Here is a 12,182-nt window from a genome sequence, read left to right on the forward strand (position 1 = left end):
AGACAGTATAGAGCCAATACTTATAACTTTAAATACAAAAACGATACATGCATACAGATAGTATAACCATAACCAGTAAATCATAACCTTTTCCTAGACACCTTACATGACCTCCTTTGTACAAGATTTGGTGCCACTATAGGACCTTGATTGCAACAATGATCTATGCGTTCCCAGTTTGTGTAAATAAAGTCACAGTATCCCTACATGGAAATTTCAGTTGGATCATTCCGGGGGGGGAGGTGCCTTCCCTTCTTTCTGAGGAATGAAAAGGGGGACCCAGAATAACAGCTTATACACATCCTTGTCTGAGTCAAACACGAGTAAAGAGACTGTGAATGAAACATACAAGGATCGTGCTACAACACAATTTTGAGAAGATAAACAACTGTCTCGGTTGGGATGTGGTGTCACAGACCCCATTTGTCTCATAATTCCAATGGATACATGTGGACATGCATTCAAACATATAGATCTCTCCCTTTCAGGCCTTTCAAAACATTTAGGGCAATACCCGCTTCTCTCCCCAAGGCTATGACCCTGGTACACATCTCCCCTCAAGGCCACAGCCACTTCTGCACCTATTCCCTCAAGGCACAGCCCCTGCTCCACCTCTTCCCTCTATGCCCCACTCCCTTCTCTGCCTCTTGCCCCAAGTCCCCACCACTGCTGCTTGCTCTTTTTTCCCCCTCCCCATCACTCACTTAATCACCTCCTGGGAATCAAGCTGCTCCGGGGACCTGGACGATTGAAACAGCTTTAACTGATTAGCACAGTAGATTTTATCTTTAGTATGCTTGCCTCCTGTTCCTCTAATCTTTTACACTGCTGAACTGAGTTTATCGATGATTCGGAAAGGTCCGATCCACTGATTACAGAGGATAAGGGGCAGAGGGTCCCAAGAGGTGGTCAGAGGACAGGGAGCAGGGGGCGGTTGGATGGGGTGGAGGTTCTGAGTGGTGGTGGTCAGGGAACAGGGAGCAGGGGGATTTGGATGGGCATGAGAGTCCAAGGGGGCCAATCAGGGGGTGGTGATGTGGATAGGGGTCAGGGAAGTCAGTGGACAGGAAGCAGGAGGGGTTGGATAGGGGGTAGGGTACCAGGGTGGGGGTTAGGGGCAGGGGTTCACGGGAGGGGGTGGTCAGGGGACAAGGAGCAGGAGGGGTGGATGGGTGGAGGGGGGCAGTCAGGGGGTAGGAAGTGGGTGGGGGGCCAGGCTGTTTGCAGAGGCACAGCCTTCCCTACGCAGCCCTCCATACAGTTTTGCAACTCCGATGTGGCCCTTGGGCCAAAAAGTTTGCCCACCTCTGGTCTAATGTCTCTCTGACTGCCCAGGCAGTAATTTAGGGAAGAGAGCAGAGCACCAAGTCACCAACCAGCTCTGCACAGAGCTCAGTCTGAGAGCCAGAGCACAAGGAAAAAACTTTAAAACCCTTTATGAGTGAAGAGCCAGAGTAGCCTGTCCTGGATCTGTTTGGTCCTCACTCCATAGATGATGGGGTTGAGCATAGGGGGCACCAGGAGGTACATGTTGACAATGAGAATGTGGAAATACAGAGGCACATTGTGGCCAAACCGGTGTGTGAGGGAGGAGAAGAGACCTGGGATGTAAAAGCTTAAGATGGCACAGAGGTGGGAGCTGCAGGTCTCCAAAGCCTTGAGCCGGGCATCCTTTGTGGGGAGGCTGAAGATGGCCCTGAGGATCTGGGTATAGGACACGGCGATAAAAATCACATCCGGACCCCTCACACAGAATACCACAAAGAGACCGTAGTAACTACTGACACGGGTATCGCCACAGGCCAGATTCACCACGGCCATGTGCTCACAGTACGAGTGGGGGATGATGTTTGTTCTGCAATATGGCCAATGGCTCGCCAGGAAGGGAAAGGGCAGTATGACCATCATGCCACGCAGCACCAAGGCCAGTCCAATCTTGGCCACCACATGGTTTGTCAGGATGGTGGAATGTCTCAAGGGATGGCAGATGGCCACATAGCGATCAAAAGCCATGGCCACGAAGATCCCTGACTCCATCACTGAGAAGCAGTGAATGAAGTGCATCTGGGTGAGGCAGGCACTGAAATTGATCTCCTTGGAATTGAACCAGTAGATGCCCAGCATTTTGGGCAGGGTGGACGTGGACAGGACCAGGTCAGTGATGGCTAGCATGCAGAGGAAATAGTACATGGGCACATGGAGGCTTGGTTCTGTCTTCATGATGAACAGGATGATGAAGTTCCCCAAGACAGCTATGGTATACATGGTGCAGAAGGGGATGGAGATCCAGACATGGGCCGCCTCCAGGCCAGGAATGCCCACTAGGATGAAGGTGGAGGGGTTGGTGAAGTCGGTTTTATTGGAATCTGACATGTAGTAGGGAAGAAGTTGTTCAACTCTGAGGCGTTTCCAGGGCCCAGGGTGATGGTTGCAGTACAAAAGCCTGGATGGAGAGACAATGTTAATATGAGCCACTACATGCACTACTAGATACTTTTCTCATGGGTGAAGCCACTTGGTTGCTCTTCGCACACATTTTCATTTTTCAGAGAAATGAATTATGAAAAACTGACCCTACTAATGTCAATTCCATATTTGATGGTCCTCCATGCATCAATAATTTCTACATTTCGTGGTCTGGGAAACCTTAATAGGCACCAGTAGGAAACACAAGTGTGGATACTGGTTATCCCTCATTGTTCCTTAATGCAATGAAAGCCAGGCTAGAAAGTCCATGCTATTCCCCCAGGCACCCGGTTGCTCAAAATCTGAAATTGTAAAAAAAAAAAAAAAAATACCTTTGCCAATCCATATGCCAGGGGAAACATTCCAACTAGAACCACCTCAGGGAAAAGACCAAGGTGTCATCGATTGCTGTTCCATGGAAATACCTGCTCATTCACAGTAACGGCCAAAACAAATAACATGTTCAGATGCCAAAGGATTGGGGTGGAGAACAACCTGCTCTGTAAACGCACTCACTTTTGATCACCCAGTCTCTATAAAAGATATAGCAGATGAAAGCAGATTTCTGAGACAGGCTATGAGAATGGGGGAGGCTGCCATATGCGGACAGAATGAAAAGTCTGGGACTGTTTAGTTTAGAGAAGCCACAAAGAAGGGGGCATACGATAGAAGAGAACAAAATAACAGAATGGAACTGATTACATTCCAATGGACAAACAGAGAACAGCTCTCAGCCAGTAATATCAATAGATTATTAGTGCTTCAAAAGGGCTAATTCCTCAAAGATGAGAAATTATCCACAAAACTGATTGGGAGGAAAAAAATATTCAGAAAAACAGGAATGAAAATTGGGAGTTCTTTAAGAAGAGTTTATAGATAGCTAACAAGCCACAATTTCACAGTCAAGAAAGTGAAGATCTCATATCAGATGAGCTGATGGAATACTTTCTAGTCCATTAGCAGTCAAGGAGGATGTTAAGCAGCATTTACAGTAGAACCTGCGAGTTATGAACACCAGAAACATAAACTATTAAAAATTAAAGGGTAAGTTTTTTTTAAAGGATTTGACAAGGTTAGGAAAAAATGGAAAATCTGGCATGGGCTTAGTTAATAAAAAGTCTAAGAATATAATTAATGCGAGTCACCAACAGGGTTATGGAAACAGGTCTTGCCAAATAAGTTTTCATCCTTTAATGACTGTACACGTTTGGTTGACCAAGGGAACTGCACATGTACAATAGACTTCGATGTCTCTGAAGCATTTGATGTAGTCGGGGAAAACATTCAGATAAAAACACTATCCAATATCAGCAGAGGAGACGTAAAATAGGCTAAAAACTGGCTAACTGACAGATCTGAGGAAGTAGTTGTCAATGGGGCATTGCAGGGAATGGGGGTGATTCTAGTGCAGTTCTTCAGGGATCAGTTCTTGGACCGATGCTATTCAATATTTTCATCAATGATATGGAAGCAAATAGAAAATCACTGCAGATAAAATAGCAGGGGACCCAAAATTGGCAGAGTGGTTACAATGAGGTAGCCAGGGCAGACACAAATGTTTTAATACAATCAAATGGAAAGTTATCATCTCGGAACAGGGAATGCAGGAATGACCCACAGACTCGATCACTGTATTATAGAATTGAGGGACTCTGAAAAGGATTTAGGGGTCACTGTGGACAACCAACTCATCGTAGTGGTGAGTTGGAGCAGGGGAACGATTTTACCTCTGCATATGGCATTGGTGAAACCTACTGCATCCAGTTCCGGGGTCCACATTTCAAAATTTGAAAATTTGGAGAACGTTCAGAAAAGAGCCACAAAAAGGATTGTAGGCTTCAGAAAATGCCGGCCAGTGAGAGACTTAAGGAACTTCATCTATTTATCTTACCAAAAGGACGATCAAATGGAAAATTTCATGGGGAGAAAGCCATGGGTAATAATAGGCTCTGTAATATTGCAGAGAAAGGCAGAGCAAAGCCCAAGTGAGATAAATTCCAGTTGGAAATAAGGGCCAAGTGTTTAGCACTGAGGTTGATTAACCATTGGGACAAACTGCAAAGGGAAGTGGTGGATTCTCCAAGTCCCCATGTCTGCAGATCCAGACTGGATGCTTTACTGGAAGATCTGTTTGAGGGCTTGTTTACATTTCAAATGCCACAGCGGTGCTGCCATGCCATCAGCATAGGTAATCAACCTCAGAGAGCAGCGGTAACTAGGTTGACCTCATAGTGGGATCTACACCAGTGTTAGGCTGATATATCTACACGTCTTTGAGGAGTGAATTTATTTGCTTTTGCAAAAAAAGAAAATACAGTTTGAGGTTGCATTAACAGCATGCAAATCTCCAGAGGTGATAGTATTCCTCTGTTCAGCGCTCGTTAGGCTTCAGCTGGAGTATTGTGTCCAGTTTCAGTCACCAATGTATAGGAAGGATCCAGAGAAATTGGAAAGGATCCAAAGGCGAGAGACAAAGATGATCAAAGGGATGGAATGCAAGCCATACAAGCAAAGGCTGAAGGAACTGGGTATATTTAGTTTGGAAAAGAAGAGATTGAGCGGGGGCATGAGAGAGGTCTTCAGATATTTGAAAGGCTGCCACAAAAAAAGATGGAGAAAAGTTCTTCTTTCTTGCCACAGAGGCAGGACAAGAGTCAATGGGTTCAAACTACAACAGAGCAGATTTAGATGAAATCTCAGGAAAAACTTCCTTACTGTAAGACCAGGAGGACAATGGAACAGACGTGGAAGCTCCTTTGCTAGAAGTTTTCCAAAGAAGGTTGGATACTCATCTGTCCTGCATGGTTTAGCGAAAACAAATCCTGCATCTTGACAGGGGGTTAGTCTAGCTGACCCTTGCAGTCCCTTCTCACCCTGTGGCTCTATGATTCTATGACGTGAAATCGTACCGTAGACCAATCTTAGTCAAACACAAGTCTTTGGCCTCAATACAGGGGAAACTGGGTGAAATGTAACACCCTGTATTATACAGTAGGTAATACAGGATGATCTACTGGTGCCTTCTGACCATAAAGCCTATGAATCTATTGATAAATAAACTAGATCAAGCATTTATATTTACTCTGTCTCACTGTTAGGATATAGATATTCAGCCCTGCCTGTAAAGGGCTATGCTTTAAGAATTTAGGTATATGTTCATCATTTAGCTAGTTATAGAGGTATAAAAGAGTGGTCCCCAACCTTTTCCGTGGGGCGGGCACCGGACGACTACCCGCTGAGGACAGTGGCCACCGGACAAGCAGCCGCCGAAATGCCGCCATGAACCGGCAACATCAAGATGCGTCGCATCTTGATGTTGCCGCTTCTTGGCGGTATTTCGGTGGCTGCTTGTCCGGCGGCCAGTAGGCGGGCGCACATGGATGCTCCGGCGGGCACCGCGTTGGGGACCCTGGTATAAAAGAAAGAATCTGTGTAAGGCCTGATGTCCTGCTCTTCGGCTAAGGCCTTTGGCCAAGCAGCAGAGGCAGCCATAAACTGGGAAGCGTACGGTCACATCCTCACATCCCAAACTAGTAAGGCAATCTGGGGCTGTTAGAAATATGATCCGATCTATCAACTCCAGGGAAAGGGAAGCGCCTAGAAGATGTAAAAGGAAAAAGCTACTGGGTGGAAGCTGTTCTAGATTTGATTTTAACAAATAGGGAGGAACTCGTTGAGAATTTGAAAGTCGAAGGCAGCTTAGGTGAAAGTGATCATGAAATCATAGAGTTCACAATTCTAAGGAAGAGTAGAAGGGAGTACAGCAAAATAGAGACAATGGATTTCAGGAAGGCAGATTTTGGTAAGCTCAGAGAGCTGATAGGTAAGGTCCCATGGGAATCAAGACTGAGGGGAAAAACAACAGGTGAGTTGGCAGTATTTCAAAGGGATGCTATTAAGGGCCCAAAAGCAAGCTATTCCGCTGGATAGGAAAGATAGAAAATGTGGCAAAAGACCACCTTGGCTTAACCACGTGATCTTGCATGATCTAAAAAATGAAAAGGGGTCATATAAAAAAATGGAAACTAGGACAAATTACAAAGGATGAATATAGGCAAACAACACAGGAATGCAGGGGCAAGATTAGAAAGGAAAAGCACAAAATGAGTTCAAACTAGCTACAGGAATATAGGAAAAAAGAAGACTTTTTTATCAATACATTAGAAGCAAGAGGACGACCAAAGACAGGGTAGGCCCACTGCTGAGTGAGGAGGGAGAAACAGTAACAGGAAACTTGGAAATGGCAGAGATGCTCAATGACTTCCTTGTTTTGGTCTTCACCGAGAAGTCTGAAGGAATGCCTAACATAGTGAATGCCAATGGGAATGGGGTAGGTTTGGAAGATAAAATAAAAAAAGAACAAGTTAAAAATCACTTAGAAAAGTTGGATGCCTGCAAATCACCAGGGCCTGATGAAATGCATCCTAGAATACTCAAGGAGCTAATAGAGGAGGTATCTGAGCCTCTAGCTATTATCTTTGGAAAATCATGGGAGACGGGAGAGATTCCAGAAGACTGGAAAAGGGCAAATATAGTACTCATCTATAAAAAGGGAAATAAAAACAACCCAGGAAACTACAGACCAGTTAGTTTAACTTCTGTGCCAGAGAAGATAATGGAGCAGGTAATTAAGGAAATCATCTGCAAATACTTGGAATGTGGTAAGGTGATAGGGAATAGCCAGCATGGATTTGTAAAGAACAAATCATGTCAAACCAATCTGATAGCTTTCTTTGATAGGATAAAACAGCAAAGAGTCCTGTGGCACCTTATAGACTAACAGACGTATAGGAGCATGAGCTTTCGTGCATGCATGCATCCGAAGAAGTGGGTATTCACCCACGAAAGCTCATACTCCTATACGTCTGTTTGCTGCTTTTACAGATCCAGACTAACACGGCTACCCCTTTGATATTTGATAGGATAACGAGTCTTGTCGATAAGGGAGAAGCAGTGGATGTGGTATACCTAGACTTTGGTAAGGCATTTAATACAGTCTTGCATGATATTCTTATCAATAAATTAGTCAAATACAACTTAGATTGGACTACTATAAGGTGGGTGTATAACTGTCTGGATAACCGTACTCAGAGAGTAGTTATTAATGGTTCCCAATCCTGCTGGAAAGGTATAACAAGTGGGGTTCCACTGGGGTCTGTTTTGGGATTGGCTCTGTTCAATAGCTTCATCAACAACTTAGATATTGGCATAGAAAGTACGCTTATTAAGTTTGCCGTTAATACCAAACTGGGAGGGATTGCAACTGCTTTGGAGGATAGGATCATAATTCAAAATGCTCTGGACAAATTGGAGAAATGGTCTGAGGTAAACAGGATGAAGTTTAATAAAGACAAATGTAAAGTGCTCCACTTAGGAAGGAACAATCAGTTTCACACATACAGAATGGGAAGAGACTGCTAGGAAGGAGTATGGCAGAAAGGGATCTAGGGGTTATAGTGAACCACAAGCTAAATATGAGTCAATAGTGTGATGCTGTTGCAAAAAAAAGCAAACGTGATTCTGGGATGCATTAACAGGTGTGTTGTGAGCAAAACACAAGAAGTCATTCTTCCGCTCTACTCTGCGCTGGTTAGGCCTCAACTGGAATATTGTGTCCAGTTCTTGGCACCGCATTTCAAGAAAGATGTGGAGAAATTGGAGAGGGTCCAGAGAAGAGCAACAAGAATGATTAAAGGTCTAGAGAACATGACCTATGAAGGAAGGCTGAAAGAATTGGGTTTGTTTAGTTTGGAAAAGAGAAGACTGAGAGGGGACATGATAGCAGTTTTCAGGTATCTAAAAGGGTGTCATAAGGAGGAGGGAGAAAACTTGTTCATCTTAGCTTCTAAGGACAGAACAAGAAGCAATGGGCTTAAACTGCAGCAAGGGAGGTTTAGGTTGGGCATTAGGAAAAAGTTCCTAACTGTCAGGGTTCTGAACCCATTCAGACCTACTTGGCAGCATGTTCAATTTGCAGTGTGCTGTAGCCGAGTGCTCAGTCTGAGGGTGGAAAAATCATGGGATTCCACCCTGTGAGAGGGCAGGCTATGAGGCCTGACATCTGGCACTCATAGACTAGAGAGGGGGCGGAGATGCAGGTAGCCCTGTAACTCTGAGCGGTCTCTACAGGGCAGAAATACTGGAGCCCTCAGCCAGTCAGGAAACAGAAATATGCCCTATCAGGCCAGTTACCACAAAGCAATGCAGCTCTGAATTCCTGCGTTTGCAATCAAGCCAGAGAATAAACCCTTTGAAAATGCATTTGCGAATTAAATTTTCAGGAGCAAATAAACTTGAGGCTATTTGGGAATTGGTCACTGATACTCCAGGGGGTTTCTTCTCACTCAGCCCCTGGCAGTATCGAGCCCAGAGCACACGGCACTTCTAGAAATGGGACCCCTGATCACTGAATCACCCCAAAAGCCCAGCTGAGTCTTCTGCCACTGCACAGAACATCTGCAAATGGAAACAGTTTCCAGACTTTCTCCTTCACTTTGCATTGTAAAGATAGTGAAACCTGCCAACGTACCCAATTCCTGCTAGAAGGGGAGCCGCTGACACCAGAGGTCTTCACCCTAAAGGACAAGGAGTCATCGGAGAGGTTGCATGGGCAGCAGGCAGTATCTGTTCAGATAGGGAGGCAGCTGTCTTTATGAAGCATGTCTGCACATTCCCTTGGGGGCCACTTGGCCATCAGGGAACCTCAGCTTATCAGCTTCATGTGCACCAGCTTTAACCCCACCACAGCAAATGGCAAACTGCAGGAGGTCAAATCACAGGGGACACGTGGTGATGCTTCCCAGCATGACTTCAGTGCCAGCCCTGCTGCAGGCTCTATTCCTGGAATCCAGGCTTGTCATCACTGTTCATATAGTGCCAATTAGTCACATGGCTACCTCGAGGGCGGCTGAATGGTTCTAATGAGGCTGTGAGAGCTGTGATCTTGCTGAAATAAAATAAAATAATAATAATAATATAATATAGGACCAGATTTCTCCTTGGCAGCCCCCTGTCCTGCATTACAAACCCTGGGTGCAGGCCAGGGAAGTGAAGGGAGATTCCACAAGGCTCCCCACATAGAAATTGCCCTCGGATCCTTGAAGGAAGGGATGTCCCTTCCCTTCTCTCTGAGGAATGAAAAAGGGGACCCAGAATCCAGGGATTCCCACAGTTATACACAGATCTCAGTGATCCACTGGTAGCTAGGGCCACCTACCCACAAGCTATTCCATGCCCAGAGTGTAGCTATAGACTCCATCAGTGCAACCTTCATTTATGTTATGAGGAAGAGGCAGGTGAAAAGCCTCCAATTTCTCTTGGGGAGCCAGGCAGCTGCAGCTGGGCAGCTCAGGCAGCTGAGCGTACGGAGAAAATAACCCGTTTCCATCAGTGGACAAATTTAAGAACATAAGAGAGTCCATATTGGGTCACACCAATGCTCCATCTGACCCAGTGTCCTGTCTTCTGACAGGGGACGGTGCAGATGCTTCAGAAGGAAAAAAACAAAATGAGGCAATTATTGAGTCATTCATCCCATTTCATCTGTTCCCACCTTCTAGCAGTCAGAGGTTTAGATACACCCAGAGCATGGGGTTGTGTCCCTGAGCATCTTGGCTAACAGCTATTGATGGACCTGTTTTCCATGAACTTATCTATTTTTTTTGGACAGTTATACTTTTGGCCTTCACAACATCCCATGGCAAACAGTTCCACAGGCTGTCTGCGCGTTGTGTGAAAAAATACTTTCTTTTGTTTGTTTTAAACCTGCTGCCGAGTCACTTCACTGGGTGACCCTTGGTTCATGTGAAGGGGTAAATAACGCTTCCTTATTCTCCACACCACTCATGATTCTATAGACCTCTGCAATATCCCCCTGTAGTCATCTCTTTTCCAAGATGAACAGCCCCAGTCTTTTTAATCTCTCTTCATATGAAAGCTGTTCCATACCCCTAAACATTTTTGTTGCCATTCTCTGTACTTTTTCCAATGCATAGAACCATAGAAGATTAGGGTTGGAAGAGACCTCAGGAGGTCATCTAGTCCAACCCCCTGCTCAAAGCAGGACCAACACCAACTAAATTATCCCAGCCAGGGCTTTGTCAAGCTGGGTCTTAAAAACCTTTAAGGATGGATATTCCAACACCTTCCTAGGTAACCCATTCCAGTTCTTCACCATCCTCCTAGTAAAATAGTATTTCCTAATATCCAACCTAGACCTCCCCCACTGCAACTTGAGACCATTGCTCCTTGTTCTGTCATCTGTCACCACTGAGAACAGCCGAGCTCCATCCTCCTTGGAACCCCCCTTCAGGTAGTTGAAGGCTGCTATCAAAATCCTCCCTTACTCCTCTCTTCTGCAGACTAAATAAGCCCAGTTCCCTCAGCCTCTCTTCATAAGTCATGTGCCCTAGCCCCCTAATCATTTTTGTTGCCACTGGACTCTCAACAACAGGGGGTCATGAGGTTATTACATGGGGGGTCACGAGCTGTCAGCCTCCACCCCAAACCCCGGTTTGCCTCCAGCATTTATAATGGTGTTAAATATGTAAAAAAGTGTTTTTAATTTAGAAGGGGGGTCGCACACAGAGGCTTGTTGTGTGAAAGGGGTCACCAGTTCAAAAGTTTGAGAACCACTGCTCTACAATATGTATTTTTGAGATGGGGCAACCAGAACTGCATGTGGTATTCCAGATGTGGGCATACCATGGATTGATATAATGGAATTATGATCTTTTCTATTTTATTATCTATCCCTTTCCTAATGATGCCGAACATTACGTTCACTTTTTTGAATGCTGCTGCATATTGAGTGTATGTTTCCAGAGAACTATCCACAATGACTCCAAGCTCTCTTTCTTCAGTGGTAACAGCTGATTTAGACCCAATTGTTTTATAAGTAAAGTTGGGATTATTTTTTCCAATGTGCATTATTTTTCACCTATCAACACTGAATATCATCTGCCATTTTTTTGCCCAGTCACCCAGTTTTACGAGATCCTTTTGTAGCTCTTGGCAGTCTCCTGGGTCTTAACTATCTTTAGTAATTTTGTATCATCTGCAAATTTTGCCACCTCACTGATTACTCCTATTTCCAGATCATTTATGAATATGTTGAATAGGACTGGGCCCAGAACAGACCCCTGGGGGACACCATTATTTACCTCTCTCCATTCTGAAAACTCACCATTTATACCTACCATTTATTTCCTATCTTTTAACCAGTTACCAATCCATGAGAGAACCTTCCCTCTTATCCCATGGCAGCTTACCTTGCATAAGAGCCTTTGGTGAGGGACCAAAGGCTTTCTGAAAGTCTAAGTACACTTTATCCACTGGATCCCGTTATTCCACATGCTTGTTGACCCCCTCAAAGAAGTCTAGTAGATTGGTGAAGCATGATTTCCCTTTACTAACACCATGATGAGTCTTCCCCAACAAATTATGTTCATCTATATGTCCGACAATAATGTTCTTTATTATAGTTTCAACCAGTTTGCCCAGTACTGAAGTCAGGCTTACAGGCCTGTAATTGCTGGGTTCACATAACATCGATGGGCTCGCTGAGTCAATGGGTACCTATGGCCTACCTCTCTCCTGTTCTTCTGGCATGAGGCATGCACATGCAGGATAAGCAAGATCATGCACATTCTTAATAGAAATGGGGGTAACCGAGGCCCAGCTCCAAATGCCTGCTGGTATCTCTCAATTGGAAACAA

At 44.9% G+C, this 12,182-nt stretch overlaps 1 protein-coding gene across 2 annotated transcripts; it reads right to left on the reverse strand.

Annotated features, from left to right (window-relative positions):
* Window positions 1–1,425: 1,425 nt before the first annotated feature.
* On the reverse strand, window positions 1,426–11,885 carry LOC112119506 (olfactory receptor 52R1-like). Of its 2 annotated transcripts, XM_026658742.1 has the most exons (2): window positions 11,855–11,885; window positions 1,426–2,342 (listed from the first exon to the last, which is right to left on the reverse strand). In XM_026658742.1, the coding sequence occupies exons 1-2, from the start codon at window positions 11,883–11,885 to the stop codon at window positions 1,426–1,428; spliced, it is 948 nt and encodes a 315-aa protein (XP_026514527.1). The 2 variants fall into 2 exon arrangements, with proteins under 2 accessions (XP_026514527.1, XP_024073952.1); XM_024218184.1 differs by lacking the exon at window positions 11,855–11,885 and having other exon boundaries at window positions 1,426–2,379.
* Between the last annotated feature and the right edge of the window lie 297 nt (window positions 11,886–12,182).

The sequence above is a fragment of the Terrapene carolina genome, unplaced genomic scaffold (genome assembly GCF_002925995.2).
Source record: "Terrapene carolina triunguis isolate 2854851 unplaced genomic scaffold, T_m_triunguis-2.0 Scaffold511, whole genome shotgun sequence".
Classification (NCBI taxonomy): domain Eukaryota; kingdom Metazoa; phylum Chordata; order Testudines; family Emydidae; genus Terrapene; species Terrapene triunguis.

Bases quoted from the DNA above. Each gene is read 5' to 3' on its own strand.
- LOC112119506 (XM_026658742.1), bottom strand. From the start codon at position 11,885: ATGGTGTTAGTAAAGGGAAATCATGCTTCAC. The intron at 2,343-11,854 runs CAATCTACTAGA...CCGACTTCACCA, and splicing joins AAAGGGAAATCATGCTTCAC to ACCCCTCCACCTTCATCCTA.